This window comes from Rattus norvegicus, chromosome 3 (genome assembly GCF_036323735.1).
Source record: "Rattus norvegicus strain BN/NHsdMcwi chromosome 3, GRCr8, whole genome shotgun sequence".
NCBI classification, from domain to species: Eukaryota; Metazoa; Chordata; class Mammalia; order Rodentia; family Muridae; genus Rattus; species Rattus norvegicus.
The window spans coordinates 33,378,616-33,402,300 of NC_086021.1; the positions used below are offsets into that span (position 1 = coordinate 33,378,616).

At 51.7% G+C, this 23,685-nt stretch overlaps 1 protein-coding gene across 30 annotated transcripts in view; it reads left to right on the forward strand.

Moving 5' to 3' along the window:
• Rapgef1 (Rap guanine nucleotide exchange factor 1) overlaps nucleotides 1-23,685 on the forward strand; it is a 117,909-nt gene that overhangs the window by 82,405 nt on the left and 11,819 nt on the right. For 10 of the 30 annotated variants that reach the window (XM_039106160.2, XM_063284486.1, XM_039106164.2 and 7 more), the window contains 7 exons: nucleotides 1,995-2,197; nucleotides 4,108-4,263; nucleotides 14,985-15,242; nucleotides 15,997-16,092; nucleotides 17,677-17,762; nucleotides 20,397-20,508; nucleotides 21,925-22,000. In XM_039106160.2, the coding sequence (XP_038962088.1) occupies nucleotides 1,995-2,197; nucleotides 4,108-4,263; nucleotides 14,985-15,242; nucleotides 15,997-16,092; nucleotides 17,677-17,762; nucleotides 20,397-20,508; nucleotides 21,925-22,000 (987 nt within the window). The remainder of the gene's footprint in view (nucleotides 1-1,994; nucleotides 2,198-4,107; nucleotides 4,264-14,984; nucleotides 15,243-15,996; nucleotides 16,093-17,676; nucleotides 17,763-20,396; nucleotides 20,509-21,924; nucleotides 22,001-23,685) is intronic. The other 20 variants (XM_063284494.1, XM_063284495.1, XM_039106168.2 and 17 more) reach the window with 8 other exon arrangements.

Below are 23,685 nucleotides of genomic sequence, written 5' to 3' on the forward strand. Positions count from 1 at the left end.
TCCCTGTGTCTGTCACACATTGTCATAGGTCCTTTGGTCCTGAGCCCAGGCTCCTAGTCTTCATGCTCTCATTTTTGCTCTCTCAATGAGTGAACTGATACTCAGTCCTAACTAGGCATGAAAGGGCCAACTCTACCAGCCTTCCCTGTATGTAGAGCGGTTCCAGTGCCTAGGGAAGAGATGGATGGAAGGCCAGCATTGACTTCCCTCTGCTCTTAGGGCAGCATTCACGCCCCTAGGCATAATGCTCTGGACCCTCTAGCTCCATGGACAGCGAGGCCCAGGGTACTCAGGAACCTCTGTTCTGACCACAAGAGGCTGCTGGCCCTGCACCTGCTGTGTGGAGAGGTGCCCCGCCAACCTTAGGATGAGGTCATGATGTGTGGCAGCTGAGCTTTGATCCTCTGGCTTCTCAACTCCCCAGGCATGTGAGGACCCTGCTGTTGTTGACTGCCACCCTGCTGAGGCAAAGAGGCTGGCCTCAGGCAGACAGGTTGTGACTGACAGCTTACCTGGGAGATATCAGCTTAGCCTCCTTGTGCAAGGGGATGCTGGTAGCAGGGGTGGAGCAGATGGATCAGTTAGCATTCGTGTACTTTCTCCCTCACCCTCTGTCCTTCTTGCTGGCCTGGCCTGTGTCTCTCCAGACAGAAACAGTGAGCTAACAAGTCCCTAGAGATACTTGCTGGAAACGTGTCTCATTCAGCCATTCTACAGATGTTCGTGGAATCAGACATAGGTCCTCCCCTGCTATAGCTTCAGCCCTTACAGCAAAGGCAGTAGTTAATCCTGCTCCATCTATATGTAAGGCCCTGTTCCACATCACTGTCTCCCACTATAGTCCCTTAGATTCCTGCCATCACTGAACAGACTTAAGAGACATCTCAAGCTACTGTGTGATGTGGGTCAGGCCTGCACAACGCCCAAGTGGATGGAGCCCTGCTGTGAGGTTCCTGGTGCTCAGAATGAAGCCTGCTGTGTGCGGCCTCTCTGGAATGCAGCCCAGCCTTCCTTCCCTGATGCCTGCATGCTGGGCTCTGCCCAACCTTTTACTTTTCCCAGTCTTGAGCCTTTGTATACCTATGGGCTGGGGTAGAAGCTCCTTTCCCTTCCTCATGTCATCCCTCCATAGTCTAAAGCTGCACTCTACAGCCACCACACTTTTTCTTTCTCTGTGGGGCTACTATACTCTGTGTGTGTGTGTGTGTGTGTGTGTGTGTGTGTGTGTGTGTGTGTGTGTGTGTGTGTGTATTCTGTTGACCCAATGAACCTCACCGTATAAGGCAGAGGATCCACCTTGCTGGTCCTGTGTTCTTCCAGCATCTGTGCCCTTGCCTACATGTACAGTACCACTTCCTCAGCAAACAGTAAGTAAAGACCCACAGGCTGCTAGATACAAGCTTTAGGGAGAGACAGGAGGGGAGCCACAAGAAGGCTGCGGCCCAGACCCAGGCACAGTAGGTCAAAGGTAAGACTTGGGAAAATCAGGAGCCCTATGTGTGGTCATTACTTGGTCCAAAATAATGCAGACGAGGCTAAGCCCAAGGGCAGGCAGAAGCTGAACAGAGCCTCAGGTGCTGCTGAGCGTGGAAACCCCCACACCTGTGCAGGAAGGGAGCACAGTGCCCCTCGTGCTTTCTTTAACAGAACCTTATGTTTGTAGAGCCATTTTAGGCTCACAACAACATTGAACGGAAAGTACAGAAATTTCCCATATTCACAACCTCCCCCAATGTCAATAGCCTGCCCTGGCAGAGAGGGATATCGGTTACAGGGATTGGATGTGCAGTCCTCACATCCAGAGCCCGCCATGCACAGGAGGGTTCTAAAAGTGTGACCAGCTGGGTGATGGCTCATGTCCTCCTTTGTAGTAGCACCCAGAGTATCATTTCTGCTCCTCAAACCCCCACCCCACCGCAGAGTATGAAAGCTTGGTGGGAACAGCTCTGTGGGCTCCACACCGGTGAGAGAACAGCAGCCCCCTCTTTCCACAGTGCTGGCCTACATGCAACTGCTGGAGGACTACTCAGAGCCACAGCCCTCCATGTTCTACCAGACACCGCAGAGTGAGCACATCTACCAGCAGAAGAACAAGATGCTCATGGAGGTCTATGGCTTCAGCGACTCCTTCTGTGGTAGTGACTCCACGCAGGAGCTGGCCCCTCCACCCGCTTTGCCCCCCAAGCAGCGGCAGCTGGTAAGTAGTTCCCTATCTGTGTCCTTGGCACTGTTGCAGACTAGAGTGGTCCTTCTGGGCCAAGATTGAACCTGCTTTTCATCCACAGTGGAACCCTAGACTTAGGTATGTTCAAGTCACTTGGTGCCTCCACTTCCTTCCCAGATACTCACCAGCAGCCTGTCCCCCACACTGCCATCTCCCCACCCTGGGTACAAAGGGCCTCCTGCAGAACAGCCTGTGTGTAACTGGGACAGGCTTACACTCAGAATGTTTGATTTCCCTGCTGACAGTCTCTTATGCCTTCCCTTTCTTCTGTGGCTCTAACATAGACCTCATAGACAGGAGGGACTCAATCAAAGCACAGAGCACTGTCTGTGTGCAGACATCTGTGTGCTTAACTTCCATAATGGGCCTAACTGTATGGAGTGACTTCCATCCCATCCATGGCCAGCAATGGCCCCATGGGAACAAATTCCACTGAAGCAGGATAGCTTTAGACAGAGCCACTTTGTGCTATAAACCCAGCAGCGGCCTTTGCAGCCTCTGCAATGGATCATGCACAGCTGTCCCACTCACCAGGGGGTGGCAGAGCACTGGACCTACTGGTGCTCCAATCTGCTCTATACATTGGGTGGGTTCAAGGTCAGATTCTCTGGGCCAGCCAAACTGCAGAGGGGAGTCCCGGTCTTACCCTTCGCAGAGCTGTGTGGGCTGCTTTGCTATCTTGCTGGCCAATCTGGTCTCTGGCAAGAAAAGAGGCGTGTGGTTAAGCTAAGCCCTTTTCTGTGCACTGTGAAGAAGTGAGCCCTGTTTACCTTGTAGTGCCTGGGACTTAGCATTGCCTCAGGCTTCTGAGCTGTTCAGCCTGTGTAGGCTTAGCCAGCTAACTAAGCAGGCATTTGCTTCTGCAGAGAAGCTCGGCTGACTGGGGCAGCCTCTTCTAGAGATGAAAGGTTGAGCTGAGATCCAGGAACCTGGGGTCCCAGCCCTGTCTGTGATACATGGGATACATGGGATACATGGGATGTAAACCACTGCAGCTGCTTCCCAGAAGGTCATCTTTCTGGGTAGACATGCAGGCCCAAGGGACTAGTGCTGACCACTCCTTACTGAGGTTGCTCCTCCGTGACCTGTCAGTTTCCCTGGGCATCTCTATAGTGAGAGGTCCATAGATTCTGGACAGCTGGAGGCAGATTCCTCACAAGAATGTGGAACAGAACCATTCAAAGCATATAACGTGAGGCAGCCTGTCCCACCCACCATGCAGCAGTGTGGAGAGAGATCAGCCAGTTAGGGACCTCCCCAGTCAGGTTCAGGTACACACAGTCCTCCCCACAGTTCTGATATCCCCACTGTCCATAAAGAGTGGCTGGGAACTAGAAGAACATATCCCCAAGCCACAGCTACGCAAAGTCCTGGAGATCAGCTCCAGGTGAGCCTGACCAACCACAGGACAGGCTGTGCTAGCTGCTAGTTGTGTCCTCTCTCCAGCACACAAATGCAGGGGCTGTGCACATACAGTAATAGGCAAGACTCACAGTGCTCTATGCATGGCACTTCATTTAATCCTCTCCCAGTGTCGAGAGTTCCCCACAATTTCCAGGACCCTGACCACCAAGCTCTCTAAGAAATGCCCAAGGCCAGTAGGTGGTCTCTAATGGAGCCCAGATTCAAGCACAGGTAGACTGCCTGGGGTCTGAGCTCTGAATCCAGAATGACCACACAAGCCCAAGTCTGTGCGACTTTAGCCCACTTGTCCTCTGAAGGTTGGCATTACAGCCTCCCATAAGGCCTCTCATTCAGGCAGCCATCCCTGTGAGATACCCCTGAGCCCTGAGCGGTCTTAGTTAGACTCCACAGCCGTATACCTGTGCTGACCATTCTCTGCTTTCTCCTCCTCCCTGCCTTCTATTTCGCCCTCTGCCCAGCAGGCCTCCTATGCTGCTTCTTCCTTCTCTGTCTCCCACTGTGTCCAGCAAACTAAAGTGGCCTTCACCCCCGAGGACGGCAGTGCCGCTCAGGGCCTCAGTGTATCCGTGTCTAACTCCTTTCTCAACCGGCACGGCAGCTTGCCTGTGCCCTCGGTGAGTTACCCCTGCTCTTCCTCTCTTGGAAACTTGTGCAGTCTATGCTTGAGGCCTGTGCTCCTGGACGCTGCTGCTGCTGCCACCGCCGCCGCCACTGTTACCAGTCTGTCCTTCCGCAGACCCTGCCTGTCTGTCTGCAGAAAGAATCTGGATACTTGCTTCCCTGGGCCTTGGGGACTGTGGTTAGGGATTTGGGAGTGGAGGTGTGGGCTGTCCTGCCTGGAGTACGACAGGGTACAGAGCGCAGCCTTTTCTTCTGTTGTGTTCTACTCTCCCAGGGCCCTGTGTCTAGACTGAAGAGGGAACAGTCCATATAGGAAGCAGGGCAGAGAGGAGCAGGTATGCTTACCTCATGCTGTTAAACAGCCACCCCAGAGCCTGTGGCTTAGAGCAGTAACCCTTTGTCTTTGCTCAGGACTCAAGTTAGGGGATGGTGTGTGAATCTGTCCAGGCAGACATCTTGGGAGCTAGGACAGTTGGGCTAGTTTGTCACCACTGTCAGGCTGGTCTAGGCTTGTTCTTGTAGCAGCTGGCAGGGTTTCAAGACAACAAATGGAGAAGTGTCAGGTGCCCTGACTCAGGGTCAACACATGGAAGCCACTCAGTAGGATCACACAGATCACAGTTTGGGGGGAAGGGGAAGGGGACCCTGCTCCTAAGGGGAGGACTGACTTGGGACAATGTGACGAACACTAGACCAGCCTGTAGACAGCTCAGTGGTGACACACAAGGAGGCCTGGCTTTCTGAAGACTGCATGTACCCCAGAGCCAAAGCAGCCACCTTTACTCCTGTGATCTCAGTTGAGGCTCAGGGGGAAGAATGGAGCCAAGTTCACTCTCTTGAAAGCAGCTTGAGCTCAAGTATTGACTCCTCCCTGGCCCTCAGAGTCTTCTTGAGGCCACATTGTGATTGAGAGGACCATATCAAACCACATGAAGCATCATGCACATAGGGAGTGGAGAAGCTGTCAGTGTCCTTCTTGAGTTCTGGCTTTGTGTGTCCTGCTTCTCAGCCTGTGCTCGGGAGTAGGGCAGATCACTTCAGCCACCCACTCCTCAGCTCCCAAGAGAAGCTTGAATGGGTGACCTTAAAACCTGCCCAGGCTCCCGCTTTGTTTTTTGTCTGCTCTCTACCTTTGCCTGGGGTTTGCAGCCCGATGCCCAGGCCTTCAGGACTACCCTGTAGTATGGAGCCTCCCTTCTCATGGTGCTCAGCAGTGCTGGGTACATGGGACAGGCTGAGTCACCTCTACCCTACCACAAGGACACCCTGCCTTCCCCAGAAGGCACCTCTAGCAAGCCCCCTCCAGAGACCGTGCGGAGCTTGGTTTTAGACAATCCTGGTCCTTGACTATTCTCTCTCTCTTTCTATCTATCTCTCTCTCTCTCTCTCTCTCTCTCTCTCTCTCTCTCTTTCACACACACACACACACACACACACACACACACACACACACACACACTGAGCTGTTAGCAGAGGACTGTGGATGACAAGCTGGCCTCTTTGCTACAGAATTGCAGACAAGGGCATTTTCTTAGGTTTGGGTCTGAGTGTGTCACTGTTGTGGAATATTGAGGCATCTTACATTTGTGACTCTGTATTCTTAGCTCCAGCTCCAGGAAAGAGCCCAAGGGCCCACACTAAAGGGATATGTCATTTCAATGAAGGGAAGAGGCTCAGGAACCATGACAACAGCTTAAATGCTTAGAGTGGGTGTCAGTGAGAGGGCAAAGCCCGCCGGGTGATTTAGTGTCCTGCTAGCTCTACACAGTCCCTGGGTAATTCTAAGAGGAGCTTAGACATGGGGTTCCACCATGCGATCAAAGCAGGTGTGGGTAGCTACAAGGATGAGAGTGGGTGACTCTGTGGGAGCAGCTCACAGTTCAGTCAAGAGTCAGATAAGCTGAGAGACTGGGTTAAATCAAGGTATAAGTGACACCAGGGCACACAGCAGAAAGACTTGGGGGTGAGAAGTTGGTCAGTAGGTAGCTTAAAAGACAATTGGGTCTGAAAGACAAAAGACAAAGAAAGACAGGCAAACATGTTTCAAAGCCAGGGCCTTGCCTCAGGGATAGTGGCCAGGAGCCATTCTGAAGAGCCATTTAGAGCAGGAGCACTGGGATGTGTCACAGGTCCAATGGAGTGCAGTTCCAGCTGTCCCAGGTGTCCTCAGGGCCATACCCAGGGAAAGCAGGTCCTAGCCTTTCTTTGTCCAGTGGGACCCTTGGTATTGGTTGAGTCTGGGAGTTGGTCCTTAGAAAGGCTACAGTCTGCCTAAAACTGTTTTCCTGGTGTGCATTTCGCTCCTGATGACTTGAACACCAACCAAGAAAATTGTGTCTTCGGGGTCATTTAAACTTGCTTGGTACTGAAAAAATTGAGGGGGAGACTAAAGAAAGAAAGATAAGAAGCCAGGAGTAGCCTTTGCTGAGGCCTGACCCTCCTAATGGTAGCCTCATCTCGCCACACACCTGCTGTGTCCATGTGTGAGAAGTACCTCCCCTGCCTGCCCCAAGCTGCCAAGCTACTTGAGCCTTCAGATGCAGGTACTTCTTCCTGCCCTAGACTCTCCCCCCTCCCCCATGGCTTTCCAGGCTCTGCCACCCTGTGAGCTGCTTAGGGTGTCCTTACTGTCACTCAGCTCTGGAACTGCCCACCTTGCTTCCAGCTTTCCCTACACCTGTGTCCCAGCCATCCCATTGCAAGTCTCTTCTCTGTCCTGAACAATGTGAGTTGGGTCCGTATGTACCTTGCCCTTGTGCAATAGTGACAGCATTCAGACTCTTGGTAACCGCAAGGATGGTCAGTCCCTGTGTATACTGTGGAATGGGCAGTAGAGAGTCGCCTCTCCCATCCCCCAGACTGTCTTGCCTCCTTTCTTTATTAGCAACCACTCCAAATGCTGCCACCGAGAGGCCTGCTGGGATGCTAGACTGTGAACTGGTTTCTTTCTCATCCAGTTCTGGATAAGTAATATAGCTGGCTGGTTTCACTCTGAGAGGTTATGCTTAAATACCTACCCAGAATGATGCTCATGATTTAAAACAAAATTTTTGAAATATGAAAGTTAAACATGGCCAGGTTGTAGTGATGTATGCCTTTAATCCCAATACTCCAGAGGCAGAGGCAGGAGGCTCTCTGAGTTCAAGCCAGCATGGTCTGCAGAGCAAGTTCTAGAACACCCAGGGCTACACAGAGAAACCCTGTCTTGAATCCCTCACCCTGCCCCCCTCAAAAGAAAGCTAAGTGTATGTCACCCTGGACCCCAGTGTTTTAAAAAGGGCTGTACAGCAGCTGCTGTCGCATTCTGAGCTCAGACAGTCCTGTCTTTCTCTGAGCTGCTAGATCCAGGCGTGGAGGCATCAGACGTGTGTCCTTCAGAAGACCTAGGCCTCATGTAAACATTTGGCTTCTATGCTATGGCCAGAGATATAGCCAGAGCCTCCTCCTGATATGTAGGGCTGGCTCCTTAACTCCACCAATATGCCCATGTCTATGGACATGAACTACCCCTGAAAATTCACCCAAAAGCTACCACAGACACCGTGGGTATACCACCTCTAAAAACCAAACAGGAACCAGGGAGGGAGAGAATTAGGGTAGTAGGGTGGGCAAGAAAGGTGTGCGCATGATGGGTCATGAAGACAGGCTCAGGCAGCTTGTTGCCACTCCAGCCTTCACTTGGTCTATACCATTTTGTCTATACCATTTTCTTGGCCTAAGCAAAGCTAAATCACACACAGGAAAGGAAAGGATGTGGAGTGGGGGTGGGGAGTAAGGCCCAATGACCCAGGACCAGATGGGTGTTGCTAGGGTCACTTCCCTGCTGGCTTGTTCCCTGGGCTTGCCAGGCTTCCTGGGTTTCCGTGAAAGGTCTCTTGCATTGTCAGTTAACATCAGGAGGGTTTCCCTTCCGGGGGAGGAAGTACTTGTTTTGTGAAACCCTACTTTATAAGCAGTCTGTCTACTGCCTGGAGGTTGGCAGCACATGTCCCAGGGTCCCTAACCGTTTATGCAGACGTCTGTCTAACACCAGGCTCTGAGTTCCAAGCCCGTGTGTAGCAGGTGGTGAGTGCGTACCCACTCCTGACTCACCTTACTTACCGTTTCTTCTCTGGTCTGCGCATGGCTCCATGAACACCCTGTGTGCCCCATGTTCATCGTCCACAGAGCCCCAGGGTCCTTGCACTGTGGCAAAGCCTTTCACCTGGAGCTGGCATGTTTCTCTCCTCTGCTGCCTCAGTCATGGCCTGCTTTGCTCCACCAGTGCCCTACTTCCATCCCTGCAGCTCCAGGACAACACCCACATGGTCTTTTGAGGCCCCAGCCAGCCCTAGAAATAAGCCATGGGCCCTGCAGTAACTCACCTTATGCTTTTCTGTCCTTAGGGAAAGCCCAGGTACTGCAGGCCTGCGCTGCCTGAGTGCACAGACAAACTAGACCCCGCTCTACACCTCACTGTAAAGCCTCCTCGAAGGGTGGATTTACCCCATACACCAGCACTCCTCCCATGCTTCTCCCCCGAAGGAGAGCCCCAGTGTATACATTCCCAGCTCAGGAAAGGTAGGGGCAGGATAAGGCTGCTTCACCATGCTGGGGACGAGTGAGTGGACTAGGGCTTGCCTTTGAGCCTTCACAAACTGTGCTTTTGAAATAGCCACACACATACTCCACTAGAATTCTAGTCTTGCTGTTGTCCTCTCTCTGTGCCCCAACATTTTAGCACATCAGGGCTCTGGGACCAGCCAAGACATAAGAATGTTGCTCTAGCACCTGTTCCACCTGACACCAGAGTCCGGCTTCCAGGAGGGCCATGTGGTGACAGGATCCCCAAGGGCACTGCTCCACAGATGGCTCTTGCCTTTCTACCCTGACACCTGTCCAGGACCTTTCTTACAGGTCTATGATAGAGTATTGTTCCCACCCAGGACATGGAGACACCAAGGCAAAGAAGCTAAGTCATCTGCTCCTAATGTCAAGCCAGAGCCAGGGTTAGAACCCAAATCTGTCATAAAGATTACACCATTAAGTTGGCCTTCATGAGCTATTCTGTGGCCAAATAAATAACTGAGATCCAATGTAGCTGATCAGAGCTGCCTCTTTGCTGGCCTTGGAGGTGCGTGCGCGCGCGTGTGTGTGTGTGTGTGTGTGTGTGTGTGTGTGTGTGTGTGTGTGTGTGTCCTTCCTTCATATTGTCAAGGATCGCTGAAGGTAGCTACCAGATCTAAGAAGAGTTCTAAGATAAGCTAGAGGCCATCGGTTGCCAAAGCTTCAGGCCCATGAGAACAGCTCCACCATTGCTGAGCCGAGCGCAGCTCTTCTTGTCTGTATTGTGCTGTTCTTAGAGCCACGCCGTTCACGTTGTCCTCTGATGACACACAGAGCACCCTGAGATGCACTGTGGCAGAAGAAAGGATTTTCAGGGGCAGGTATCTGAGCCATAGTGTCAGGAGTGGCTTTGTCTGTTTTTACACTCAGACCACTTACCCAGAACTCACATGGGCAAAACAATTCTGTTCTTTTATGTCCTTGTTTCCAGAGTTTTCAAATAGTTTTTCAAATTAAATGCACCAAGAAGTGTGTTTTACCAGCTAGAGGTTGTTTGGATATGGAGTGATGACAGTGTCACTCTTCTTGGTAATGCTTGTGTCACTCTCAGGTGACCTGCAGAAGTGCCTCTCCCTGCCAGGAAAAAAGACCAGTGGCCTGTGACAGATCTCATGACTGGAAGCTCATAGCATCAGCCTCTGAATCTACCGTTGGCTTTGTCATTTGCAAAATGTAGTTCCTATAATTAGCAAAAGAGCCTCAAACAGGAGAGCTGCCCCTGGATAAGACAGCCCCAGCATGGGCATTGGTAAATGGGATGAGGGGAGCAGTGTTACCCAGCACCTCCCTGCCTGACATGGTCACTTCCCAACTCCAAAGGACCATAGCAGTCTCCTCAGGCGACTCTTGGGAGCTTTGAAGCTTCACTCTGTACCTAGCCTGCTGCTCTGGCCACCCTGCTAAAGGCAGGGCAAGTACTCAGCACAGCACCTAGGGAGGGTCCAAGTGAAGACTCTTGGTCATGAAAATGGCTTCCTGTGACTGTGTTAGTGGCCTTTGGAAAAGCAGTGGTAAAGTGGCTTATCCATATTTCTTTTTTTTTTTTTCTTTCTTTCTTTTTAATGTTTGTTTTTTGAGACAGGGTTTCTCTGTGTAGCCCTGGCTGTCCAGCAACTCATTCTGTAGACCAGGCTGGCCTGGAACTCAAGAGGTCTGCCTGTCCCTTCCTCCTAAGTCCTGGGACTAAAGGCATGGGCCACCCACTACACTACCCAGCTCATATGCATATTTCTAAGAGCACCCAAAACCTAGCTATCCTGAGCTTGCTCAGTGCAGGGATGACCTGTCTCTGGAGGCTTCCCTCACTGTCAGAGCACACCGTTTGCTGTCCTCCAACTGGGAGCTGCAGGATGGATCAGATCCCTCAGTACTGAGTTCAGGCCTCCTCCTGATCCACCCCCGACCCCTGCCCAGGCAGCACAGACCCCACCCCGACAGCTTTGTGCCAGGACTAACAGAGGGAAAGTCTCACTGGAGCTTGGCCAGCATCAGGCGGCTCTGCCTTTAATGAATTAGCTTCAAGCAATCAGGTTGCCTATCAGCCTTCATTGTCTTTTTTGTTTTTTAAGGTTTATTTATTTTATGTATGTTGGTACACTATCACTGTCTTCATGCATACCAGAAGAGGGCATCAGATCCCATTACAGATGGTTGTGAGCCACCAAGTGGTTGCTGGGAATTGAACTCAGGGCCTCTGGAAGATCAGTTGGTGCTCTTAACCACTGAGCCATCTCTCCAGCCCTTCGCTATCTTTTTTATTCCAAAAATTAGCATATCTTTTCAGAAGAGCCAGCTCTGCTTCCGTCTTTCCCAGCTCAGTCAGGACTCTGCTCTCTGTCATCCCTACCTGACTCAGCCTGCCCAGCATCACAGTAGTGCTCGGCCGAGGACCCAGCCCATCAGGTCAGGACAGTGGTGCTCGGCCGAGGACCCAGCCCATCAGGTCAGGACAGTAGTGCTCTGCTGAGGACCCAGCCCATCAGGTCAGGACAGTAGTGCTCTGCTGAGGACCCAGCCCATCAGGTCAGGACAGTAGTGCTCTGCTGAGGACCCACCCCAGTCAGGTCAGGACAGTAGTGCTCTGCTGAGAACCCAGCCCATCAGGTCAGGACAGTAGTGCTCTGCTGAGGACCCAGCCCCATCAGGTCAGGACAGTAGTGCTCGGCTGAGGACCCAGCCCCATCAGGTCAGGACAGATGGGCAGAGCCACCTTCTCAGATCCAAGTGACACAGCCCACTCTGTGCCATCCCCCAACAGCACAGGTAATGAGATGACCCACCGCAGCACTCTGAGCATTACTGCCCAGGCTTTCCAGTGTCCCTGGCAGATGCTGGCCTGACGCTGGAACCAGCCTGCCTCCTGGTGCTCACTTACTCTGGCACCACTGTACCCCTTCCCCAGACTCGCCAACCCAAACAGCACCTCTCAGGCTATAAATACAAATTCCTTCTGCACAGGGATCTCAAAAACAAAACCAAACACTCCCCAGATCCAGAAATAGACTCCAGGCTGCTGTGGGGCTAGTGGCTATGCGATGACCATCTGTGCCCTTCCCCCAACCCTGGGGATGAGCATGATCCTGAAGGGCTAACAGAGCCAGGGCCTGTGGAAACAGCCCCCACCCCAGATCACCCAGAGCAGCCCAGGGCCAGCCGTGCTCTGTGGTGATTGGGGAGCCTTCCCTGGCACCTCCTGCCCTTGGAAAGGTGCTTCTCAAGCTTGGCTCTTGTCCCAGCCTGACTGTGTAACTACAGTGCCTGCAGAGGCTAAGAGCAGGGCCTGGAAGGGAAGGGAGCACCCAGGCCCCTTTGTCCCACACCCACACTGCTCTAGCCTCTTCCTGTCCGTTGACTCATCCCCACTCACAGCTGAGGTGCTGCCGTTCCAGGCCTAGCAGATCACTGCACACCTTAATCAGACAATGTGTGACTCCCATCAGCCCATATGAGCAACATATCAAAGCATCCCTTCTCAAAAGTTAAACCAGCAGCTGGAGCGGTGGCTCAGCAGTCAAGAACACTTGTACTCTCTTACTCTTTGCCCTTCTCTTCCTGACCCCTTTCTCTCTCTCTCCTCTCCCCTCCCCCTCCCTCTGTCCCCTTCTCTTTCCTCTCTTCCCTCCCCCTCCCTCTCTCCCCTTCTCTCTCCTCCCTCCCCTCCCCTCTCCCTTTCTCCTTTCTTCTCCCCTCCATGAGTTCTTGGCCCACCTCCTCTCTCTCCTCTTCTCCCCTCACCCCTCCCCTTCTCTCCCTCCTCCCCTTCCCAACTCCCCTTCCCATGCCCTAAATACACTCTATTCTACACTATTAAAAAAAAGAGAGAGAAAGAAAGAACACGTGTTGTTCTTGTAAACATGAACATGCCACATGGTGGCTCACAACTGTCCATAACTCCAGTCACAGGGGCTCTAACACCCTCCTCCAGCCTCTGCAGGTAAACACTCATACATATAAAATAAAATCTCAAAAACCAAAAAAACTCACAAAAACCATGAAATTATTTAAGATAAATATTTAGGTAAGTAAGTAAAACCAATATCCAGTGTAGTGGTACACAGCCATCCTCAGGAGACTGAGACAAGGTTATAGATTTGAGGCCATCCTGGGCTACATACCCTGACCCTGTTTCAAAAAGAAAATTACACTGGTGGCTAACAAGCTAGCTCAGTGTAACCAAGCATGGTGCCCCACACCTTTAGTCCCAGCACTCAGGAGGCAGAGGCAGGCAGATCTCTGTGAATTCTAGACCATTGAAGACTATATAGTGAGATCATGTCTCCCCATCCCTCCCCCTCAGAAAACAAGATGGCCCAGCAGGTAAAGGGGCAAGGCTGATAACCTGAGTTGCATCCCCGGGACCCACAAGAAGAGAACCAATTCCGACCTCCAGTAGTGCACAGTAGTATGGTCATAATTATACACACAGATAATTAAGTGCATGAATTTTTAAGTTTTTTTAATCCTAGTAAATTTTTTTAAGCATCTCTTCATCCAGCCATCTGTACTACCTCCTGTGAAGAAAACCTCTCTGCTCTTACAGGGTAGAGGACAGCTAGTGAGCTGGTGTCGGGTATGGGTCTCTTACGGGAGCCATGCTGAAGGCTGGCAGGACAGTGTCACACTGACTGGCTACAACTGCTCTCTGAGGGAATTAGTGTCCTTTTCACCCCCCTTGGGTGTGGGCTGTCTTTTGAGAGACTGTTTCCTGTGTAGCCCTGGTTGACCTGAAACTCACTGTGTAGAGCAGACTGACCTGAAACACCAGAATCCACCTACCTCTGCCTCCTGAGTGCTGGGAGTAAAGATTTGTGCCACCAGGCCTGGCACAATAACTGTGTAACCAAAGCTAGCCTCAAACTAGTGATCTTCCTACCGCCAGCTCCTTTAGGAAATCTTACTAGTGTACACCACCACAACCGGCTCACCCCATTTAAAGATAAGGGCACTCATCCGCAAGAACTTGTCCAAAGTCACACAGGTGGAAAAGTAACAAGGTATAGATGCCCTGGATGGGGAAAGGGAAGTCAGGGGATCTGCAGCCTGCGTTGAGACTCACAGCTGACCCAGATTAGAGAGGATGAGGCACCTCCGACGGCGGGTGAGGCCCCACCGAATCCTCAACTGTGCGGGCAACTGGACAACACGTGATCAGTACAGACGCCTATGCTGGGGGGCATTTCTGATTCAAACGCTAACATCTCCATTCAGTTTAAAACTTCATTTCTCCTTCCTTTTTCTTATTTCCGTGGGTTCTGAAACTCCTATACCCAGAAAAGTGAACCGAGTGTGTGTTTCGGTTGGCACCTTATGATAGGCACATGCAGACGGCAGGAATACCAAGTGTGCCTCCCTCCTAACTGCCCTCCCAGGATCTGTGGTGGTTAGCCGTATGCTGTCAGACCTCTAGCAGGCATGATGGCATCAAACATCTCTCAGTTTGGGGGCTTGGAGCATACTTCTTGGGTCTCAGAAGCTATGAAGACTCAGGGACACCTCTCAGTCTGCCATCTGACTTTTCTGTCAAATGAGAAATAGGAGGAATCATGCCTGTGGCTCTGGGGTGACATTAGAAGGATGGTAAAGTCACTACATTAAAAAAAAAAAAAAAAAAGCTGGAAGGGAAAGGGAGACGCTAAAACTCCTCTAGTCACTTTTGAGGCTCCTGCCCTTTTCTAAAAGGGCCTGAGGTACATTTGATAAGCTTAAAAGACGGTATGTTTGTCTTTTAAGGAAGGGCTGCACCAGAGTTGTCCAGAAGATTCCAAATGAATAAATGCCAGTGACTTAGAGTTCAGCCCTGAGGCTCCTGAGAGGTGGGTTGGTAGAGGATCCAATCCTTTCCACGTCAAAGGCTCCTGTGATTGGTGATCAGCATGGAGAGTGGGAAGGGTGTCCCGTCCTTGGACTGTCTGTCAGCCTACAGGTCCCTTTCTGGAAGCAGCATAGTCATGGGAGTCTAAGGGGGTTGTCTGTCATGGCCAGCAGCCCCTGTTAGGAAAGATAGGACACACCAACCACGCTGAGCCTCAGTTGACCTAACCACCTTTTCTCTTGTCTGTTTTCTCCTTCCCACGCTCTTGTTTGTGTGTTTTCTGCCTCGGTTCTGCAGTACAAATCTGTGTTTAGGTCTTACTCCCAGGACTTCATGCCTCACCACCAAGCCTCCGTCCAACCTTTCCTTCCGCCTACCTCCTCTTCCTCTCCACATTTCCCACCTGTCCACGCGTCCCAGAGCTCGGACTTAGCGGTGCCCACCGTAAGCAGTCCGCCTCCCAGCACCGTGGACGGGCCTCTCTCGTCTTCTCAGGACAGCAGCTTTCATGGGAACCCTGTCCGCCTTCCTTCCGAAACCTCTTTCACTGACTCGGTGAGAACTGCAGGGTTTTAGAAAACAATGCTACCTCCCACAGAGGGCCTTGTCCTCCCTCCAGCAGCCCAGTCTGCTGCTGGTTTGAGGCCACTGGAAGCATGAATAGATTGGCACTTAGGGGGACCTCAAATGTAGTTCTGATTGATCCACCTGTTTGTAGAACAAAAACCAAATCTTTTGTATAGAATTCCTATCACACTGGGAATTGGACTAGTGACCATTTAGAACAATAAATGTCACAAAAATAAGGTAGAAAACATATGAGCTTTCTGTTGTGTGTCTGTGGAGAGGTCTAGACTCTTGTGGAGTGGAAGAAACCAAAGTAAGGTTGCTTGTAGGGCTTAATGCATAGGGAGGAGCTGCATTACAGAGCAGTGGAGACAGGTAGAGGACAAAGAGCATCTGACATTCAGACACATTTCCCACATCTTGAGCTGTCAAGTATGTTGCTTCTTGTCCTCTGCCCTGGAGACCTCTGCAGGCCTGGCTACAGGTTAGGGACCTCTGCAGGCCGTTTTACAAACTGGGGACCCCTACAGGCCCTACTACAGGTGGAACAGCTTTCTGGGAGTTTCCAGAATGTCTCTAAACACTCTGAAGAAGTTCCAGCAGGAGACTTGGCCTGGCTAGCCAGAAGCAAGAGGTGGTGAGAGTAGCTTTGCCCTCTGCACTGGGGAAGCACTTCCCAGGGAAAACTGAGGTAGCTCTCGGGCCTGGCCCATTTTCTCTCCTCTTACCCTGTCTCCCCCAGAGTGAAAACGCCAGCAGTGAGGAAGCTGGTGGGGGTGAATATGTCAATCTGTACTCCTCTGGCCAGACCAGCGAGGAGCTAGCTCCCTCTGGAGGAGTAAGTAACCTCACTGGGTGGCCTTGTGCATGGGCTGGCCACTGTCCCCCTCAAAGTCGCTTCCCTTGTAGCTGCTTCTATTGGCTGAGCCCCTGTAGGCCTGCTGGAAGCCAACCTGTCCTGTGGGAGAGGACATGGCTTCCAGGTCAAGGTCTGCCCTGCTTTTGCTTCAGTGAGTGTGGCATTTCTCAGAACCTAGCTGATGAGTCTCCTAGAAACCACTGGCCCAGCCCCAGCTGCTCCCTGGAATTTCTTCCCATTCATCCCTCAGTGCTGATCCCCTTGTCCAAGAGATGCTTTTCACTCCTGCCCTTCAGTTTTTCCCAGCATGCCCTGCTGCCCTCAGCTACTCCCAAGGAAGCAAGGCCAGTGATGGGAGCCCTGCTGGATATCCACACTTGTCCCTCCTGAGAGCAGGCTCCTTGCTGGGTTCTGGAGGTCCATGCCTGGATTATGCCACTGCCCAGATGGTGGCCTCACATTGCAAACCTTCTATTGAGCAGGCAGCTTTCCAAATTTGGCTTTAGCAAAACGGGCAAATTGAGAGATTTCAGACGTCACCTTCATGTGAGACTGAATGAGAAGTTCCTTTGGGAGATGAAGTCAGAGGTCACTGTCCCCAGGAGATTGAATGAGAAGTTCTAGGGGTGAGGTCAGGTCATCATGGACAAGAAATCACCGCCCTGGCAAGCCCAGACTGCACATCATGGCCATCCCATGAATAGTCATGCCATGATTCCTTAGGGCTTTTCAATGTCTATGTCAAGGCAGCCACCGCCCCCCCCCAGACATCAACACAGCGTAAGCTTCCCTCCAGTGGGATTTGGTCCTGTTTGTGATAGTTGAACCAGCTCCCCACCCACTGGTGACCTGTGTCACTAGTAGCACCAAACTCAGGGAGTCAATGCCCAGGCCCCACGGCCTTCTCTGCCCTGCAGTGCCAGCCCCACTGTGCTGTCTCTGGTGACAGTCCCAGGATTCACAAGGCCTTTTTCTTCACCACCACTTCCAGGACAGCCCAGAAACACTGTAGACGTGTGTTGTCAGTGGGTACAGAGGCAGCAAGTCTGCCCAAGACAGGTTACATTCGGAGTTTAGGCATCTGGACTTCTGAACTGGCCTGTCACTGGTTAAGGGTCATAGCCCTGAAGACTGTGAATACTGTGTAAGAAGTCGGGGAAGTTTGGGTGTAGTGGTTAAAGATATAAGCTTGGGGGGCAGATAGCCTCCTAAGAGTTCAAGTCTACTCTGCCATTGGATATCCTGGCAGTCAGTTTCTGCGGGGAATGGAGGCATGGTGGTAGCTTGTTGAAGAGAGTGAAGGAGAGGTGTGCAGATACTCAGCACTCTGACTTCAGGGAGTGGATACAGTGTCTCCACCCCTGCTGGCAGGCCTTAGACAGTAGAAGGAATGGCACCTCCCCCTCCAAAGGCAGGTGTTGTTCTCCAGAGGGCCTGTGTTTCTAGTAATTAACCCCATTCCTCATTAGCTTGTTCCCACGGCCAGCTGCTCCATAGTGCTAAGGCGACAGACCACCCCAGCATAGGCCGTCTGTCCAAACGCCTCCATTCTTCTCTTTGCAGGAACCGCCATCTGGGAAGGACGGACATCCCAGAGATCTTTCGGTCAGCAGTGCATCTGGGAAGGACAGCAGAGAAAATGGGGAGAGGTAAGAAGGGAGCAGGAAGTATCCAGGCCCCAAAAGCCGTGGCCATTCAGTGAGACTCTGTCTTTTATCTTTCTGATCCTCAAAATTGTCAGTGCTCAGCGTGAAAGCTACAAAGAAACTGAATGGCCACTAATAACCCACCCTCTGAGGCCTTGCCACGCACGGTGTGGTGTGCCTTCCTGCTGGCACCAGTGCTATCTACTGTCCCATACAAAAGAAGGGTAAAAGACCTTCCCACCCACAAACCTGTCACTGTGGGCATTTCTAGTCATAAATACATATGTTGTGTTGCTAAGCCATTTTGAAAGGAGCTTACAGGTGTTGTGACCCTCAGTCCCACATAATCGTCACACCCTCCTGAGAAGTGGAAACAGTGATCACAACATCATTGTCACCTGAGACAGAAAAGGCTCCCTCATGTGCTCTGGAAAGCAAACCCAGACATCTCAGTCTCCTCCTCCTCCTCCTCCTTCTACCTCCAGAGCAGGACTCTAACACTGCGCTACAGGTCAGCCCTCCTAAGAGTACCTTCTGTAACATTTGGGCTTATGACCCACAGATTTGCAGTGCCTTTAGACACCTGTCCCTTCCCTTGGTCTCAGTGTGTTCAGGCTTGCAGAAGTGTAGCTCATTCCCTGGACCACTTAGTGCAGGCTGAAGCAGCCTCCCTGCCAGTGAGCATCCCCACGATGCCACTTCCTGTGAGATGTGCCAGGTACTCTGGCTTCTCGGTCACCTGAGGCCTCACTAATCTTAGCAGAGCAAAGTGACTTCTGACTGATCAGTGGCAGGCCTAGGGCAAGCACTAAAAGGGTTTTGTTTTTCCTTTTGTTTTGCCTTTAAAAGACAAGAGAAGCAAAGACCTGCAAGCCATTTGGACAGGCTTGCATCTTGTGTGCTCTTGGATTTTCATGGTCATGGGTCTGTCTGATGACTCCTCCAGGCTGGGTTGTCCTCAAGTGTTAGTAGAACACTGGCCAGACAGGCTTGTGTGTGCCAGGCCAAAGCAGCCTGCGGATCCTGTCACCTGCTTCATTGGAATCAGGTGTCATGTTCAGGTTACCCACCTTCTGAGGGAGGACTCTCCCAAGAGCTACTCTTGGAGCTCAGCAGACCTGCAGGTGAAATGGTTAGAAAGACGAGCACAGGGGTTGGGGATTTAGCTCAGTGGTAGAGCGCTTGCCTAGGAAGTGCAAGGCCCTGGGTTCGGTCCCCAGCTCCGAAAAAAAAGAACCAAAAAAAAAAAAAAAAAAAGAAGAAAGAAAGACGAGCACACTGCTAGTCAGAAAGCTCCCGGGACGCAAAGGCCTCCTAAGGCGGCAGCAGAGTGTGGCTCTTCTCCAGCCCGGGGGACATTGGTGCTAACCCCTGGCTCCTCCAGCTCAGCTACAGAGAAAATGTGTCCTGAGGGACAGAAAGAGGTGCAGCGGGCAAAGACACTGCTGCCAGGGACCCAGTCTGGAGAGAGAAAACTGACTCTCACACGTTTGCTTCTGAGAGTGTGTGTGTGTGTGTGTGTGTGTGTGTGTGTGTGTGTGTGTGTGACACTGCTGCCAGGGACCCAGTGCTGGAGAGAGAAAACTGACTCTCACACGTTTGCTTCTGAGAGTGTGGGGGGGGGGGAGGGGGTAGTGCCCTCTGAAGACTCAAAGCCTGGCTAATGTCTCTCTGGATGTAGCCTGAGAACCTCTTCCTTTGGCCAATGCTGTTCAGTGCTCTGTCTGTCTGTCCAAAGCAAGGGCCCTCCCTCTTTCTCCAGTGCAATGGCTGCCTGTGTTAAAAGCCATCTCTTCTGAGATTGAGCACTTGATGACATGGGACTACATTTGCTGGGTCCCAGGTTTTTCTTACTGCTAAGCACAGATTGGGGGTAACATGGAGGGACATGTGGCCTCCCTCCTTGTGGCCCTCTTACTGCACTTCCCTTCAAATGCTGCCCATGTGTGTCTGTGAAGGGGCTGGGCAAGGAGCAGCTGAAACCATTAGAGAGCTCAGGGGACCATTTTCACTCGACAGCCTAGTCCTTTACCCCCAGCTCCAGAGAACAGAAGTGTGCCCAGGCAAAACCAGGAGTCTAGTTGTCACTTGGACCTGCTGCAGCTCCAGCCTTACATTATGGCTGCCGTCCCCGCTTGCCTGTGAGCAGCTCGTGCTCCCCTCTGTACTTAGCAGGTGCCGGAGTTACCTAAGGGAGACGGGCGTGTTCTGGCTCACAGTTCAGCGTCACAGTGTGTAGTGATGGGAAAGTCACAGCAGCAGGAGCTTGAGGCAGTGGTTGCTGCATGCAGTCAGGAAGCAGAGAGCGATGACTTCTGGGGCTCAGCTCACTTTTTTTTTTTTTTTTCCTTTTTTTCGGAGCTGGGAACCGAACCCAGGGCCTTGCGCTTGCTAGGCAAGCGCTCTACCACTGAGCTAAATCCCCACCCCCAGCTCACTCTTTCCTTTTTAGACGTCCAGGACCCCAGCCCTGGCAATGGTGCCGCCCACAGTAAATGGGTCTCTCCACCCCGCCTAGCCTAATCAGACATGCACAAAGGCCTGACTCCTCTGTGTTGCCTCAACCTAAAGACCTCCAGGGACTGGGAAACCTGGGGTGTGTCTGACACTTTCCGCACCAACCATTCTACCTTCCAGGTCCCCGAAGTCACTGGATGCTCTGGAGTCAGCCCAGTCAGAAGAGGAAGTGGATGAACTGTCCCTCATTGACCACAATGAAATCATGGCCAGGCTGACACTCAAGCAAGAGGTGAGGTTTCCCCAAACCTGGATCTTATAACCACCAACCAAGAGGGAAGGGAAGCAGAGAAATGCTCCAGTGGGGAGACCTGAGTCAGGCAGCGCCTCAGCTCTTGGGTCCCAGCTAAAAAGGGTTTCTGGAGAAAGCTTACTGTCCCTTTCTTTCCAGAAGTGAACTTGGCCCGTACAAAGCCTCTTTGAGACTCAAGCAGGTACTTCTGAGGGCATTGCAAGGCTCAGTGTAGCCTGTACAAGAAGCAGTGTGAGGCATGTGTGTGCTCTTAGTAACACAGCCCCTCCCCCTTCTGGTCTCTGCCCGTTAAGAAAATGGGGCATAGATGCTGATCTGTGCCTTGTTTGAGGAGCCTTATTGATAAGAACAACACCCAGACATGTCATGAGAGAGGAAGAAACTGGCCCCAAGAGCTTTTCTCTTCTCTGTACGTTCTAGGAACTTGGGTTAATGGGACATCTCGACCTCTGAGTAGCTCTGCATTTGGGGACTGGGTTGATGGTTGTAACATACAGACATAGGAAAGGTACTCCCTTATGCAATTCCTGGGCCATCCTGAGCGGCTTCCTAGGCCATCAGGCTGCTGGTAGGGTTAGCAGAATCTAGGCAGAACCTCTGCAGAAAGAAAAGCTAAATTCCTTCTGGAAAACAGGGTCATGAACATAGCCAACCTTGTCCCGGGTGGGAAGCCCAGAGCACTCAGAACTCTGAAGTTCAGATGGAAATATCTGTCCATGGGGTGCGCAGATAGGACATTGGCTCTGTCTCCCTCAGAGTCCCAGCCCCACCTACAGCTCCGTCACTAGACCAGACTAAAACTCGTTTGCCTGTGGAAAGAGTTGGCCTTCCACTAGCAGCTGGGTTTGGTTACCTTGTAAACATCCTATGTCATGAGCAGTCTTGTGATGTTTTACACTCTACTAGTGAAGTCCTCCTGAGAACAGCCTGTGGGGTATGTCCCTGCAGATGAATCCTACTTCCACCTTGGAAAGGAGCTAAACCCAAAGGTAGCTGCAGGAGTGGAGAGACACAAGCCTGCATATCATCTCCTGTCTCCTAGGCCTAGGAACTGCCTTTTTCCTCTGGAATCTCACCTTTCGGGGTGAGCCACGAGGTGGAGATAGGGTTGAAACCATAGTGCCCTGACCCCATGTGGCCTCTGGAAAGTGATGTACCCTGGTGCTCACAGCATCTGGGCAGCTTCCTTAATGCCCAATTTCCTGTAAGAGTTCTGAGCAGTACCATCTACAGAATCCATGGGAGCAGGGCTGCAGATGCTGTCTGTGTGCACAGTCCTGCTGCTGCTGCTGCTGCTGCTGCTGCTGCTGAACTGAGGGGAACAGAAGGGGCTCGGGGACCCTGAAGCATGGGGAGTTCATCACCTCAGCCTTGCCTCATGCTCTTTTACTCCAGGGTGATGATGGACCAGATGTTCGTGGAGGTTCAGGAGACATCTTACTGGTCCATGCTACTGAGACAGACAGAAAAGGTATGGCAGCTCCCACTGTGCTGGATTTGTGTCCCACCAAAGGCATCACATAACCACTGTACTGCCATCTTTCTGAGTTGAACTTTGGGCCTGATGGTACCAGGGAAGAGGAAGGAGAGGCTGGCCCCGGACCCTGATCCTGTCAAAACTGCACCAGGCATGTCCTCTCTTGGTGCAAGACAATGATGCCCTTGGCCCTACGAGCCTCCCAAGGGGAGAACAGTCAGTGATACCTACTGTGTGCTCCAAGGGTAGCCCACTGACAATGACATGCTCAACCATGGTATGAAAGTTAAAGCAACCACAGTGGCACGCACCTAGGATGCTGGCACTCAGAAGGCTGAACCTGGAGTCAGACCCTTTCTTTAAAATAAACCCTTTACGGGCTGGGGATTTAGCTCAGTGGTAGAGCGCTTACCTAGGAAGCGCAAGGCCCTGGGTTCGGTCCCCAGCTCCAAAAAAAAGAACCAAAAATAAATAAATAAATAAATAAATAAATAAACAAACAAACAAACAAACCCTTTACAGTAGCACAGGGCAGCCCCTTCTACCCTTCCTTATAGTTGAGTCATTCTTTTCTTCAACATATTTAGTTCACATAGTTAACTAACAAACTCCTAGGAACAAAAGTTGTTGTCCAAGACCTGGCCCAACCTTGCCATCCTCTCTGCATCCTGACCATCTGAGCAGGCTGAGAGGCAGAGGCCAGGCCTAGGCTGGGAAGCACTTGTTAAGTAGGCTGTGCCTGCAGAAGAACCAGGCCCTGAATGGAAGGAGACTGGGCATCCTGTGAGCTGGTCTCAGAGCAAGGCACCAGTGGCCCAGGTCAGGCAAGGCCTACCCCACCCCACCCCGCCCGCCTCCAGGAGGCTGCTGAGCCCACTGCATGCTTCAGACAGCTGCTTCTTCGTCTTTTTCCTTCTTTTCTTTTTTGAGACAGGGTGTGTGTTCCACAGAGCCTCTGCCTACACATTTCTAAAGGACTTAAAAGGGGCAGGGCATACTCACACATGCCTTTAATCTCAGAATTTGGGAAGCAGGCAGATCTGTAAGGTTCCAGGGCTGTATGGAGAGACCATGTTGTAATGAGGCCCTGGAACCAATCCTCAGCGCTCGGGAGGCAGAGACAGGCAGATCCCTGTGAGTCCAAGGGCAGCCTGGTTCTTCTACAGGCACAGCCAGGGCTACACAGAGAAACCTTGTCTCAGAAAAACTAGAAAGGAAGGAAGGAAAAGAAATTCTGAAAAGTTGGTTAAACTGTAGGTAAAATCACCCTAGACTTAAAATCCTAACCCAATCAGCTTGCGTTTGTTTGTTTAAAATGACTAGGACCCAAAGTAAATAACAAAGTTCTATGAAATTCTGAAGTAAGAGAATAGTGTAAAAACTGTTTACCTGGCAGAAACTGAAAGGGGAAGACTTCATACAAGCTTACCTTTATCTGAACCCTCAGCCATTCTTCACCCTTTTCTTCTAGCCATGACAGGAAGGCAGTCTCAGACACTGTTGGAAGCCTGCCACAGCCTCACAGCTATGGGACAGGCTGTTCTCTTGGGCCTTGGTTTCCTGACCTTTTAGGGGTGGAGGTACAGGCAGTGTCCAGGGCTTGTTCAGTAGCACCTCAGGACATCCTGGCAAAGTAGCCATTTTCACCTCATTTTTATCTAGAAGTGGGGCTAGGATGT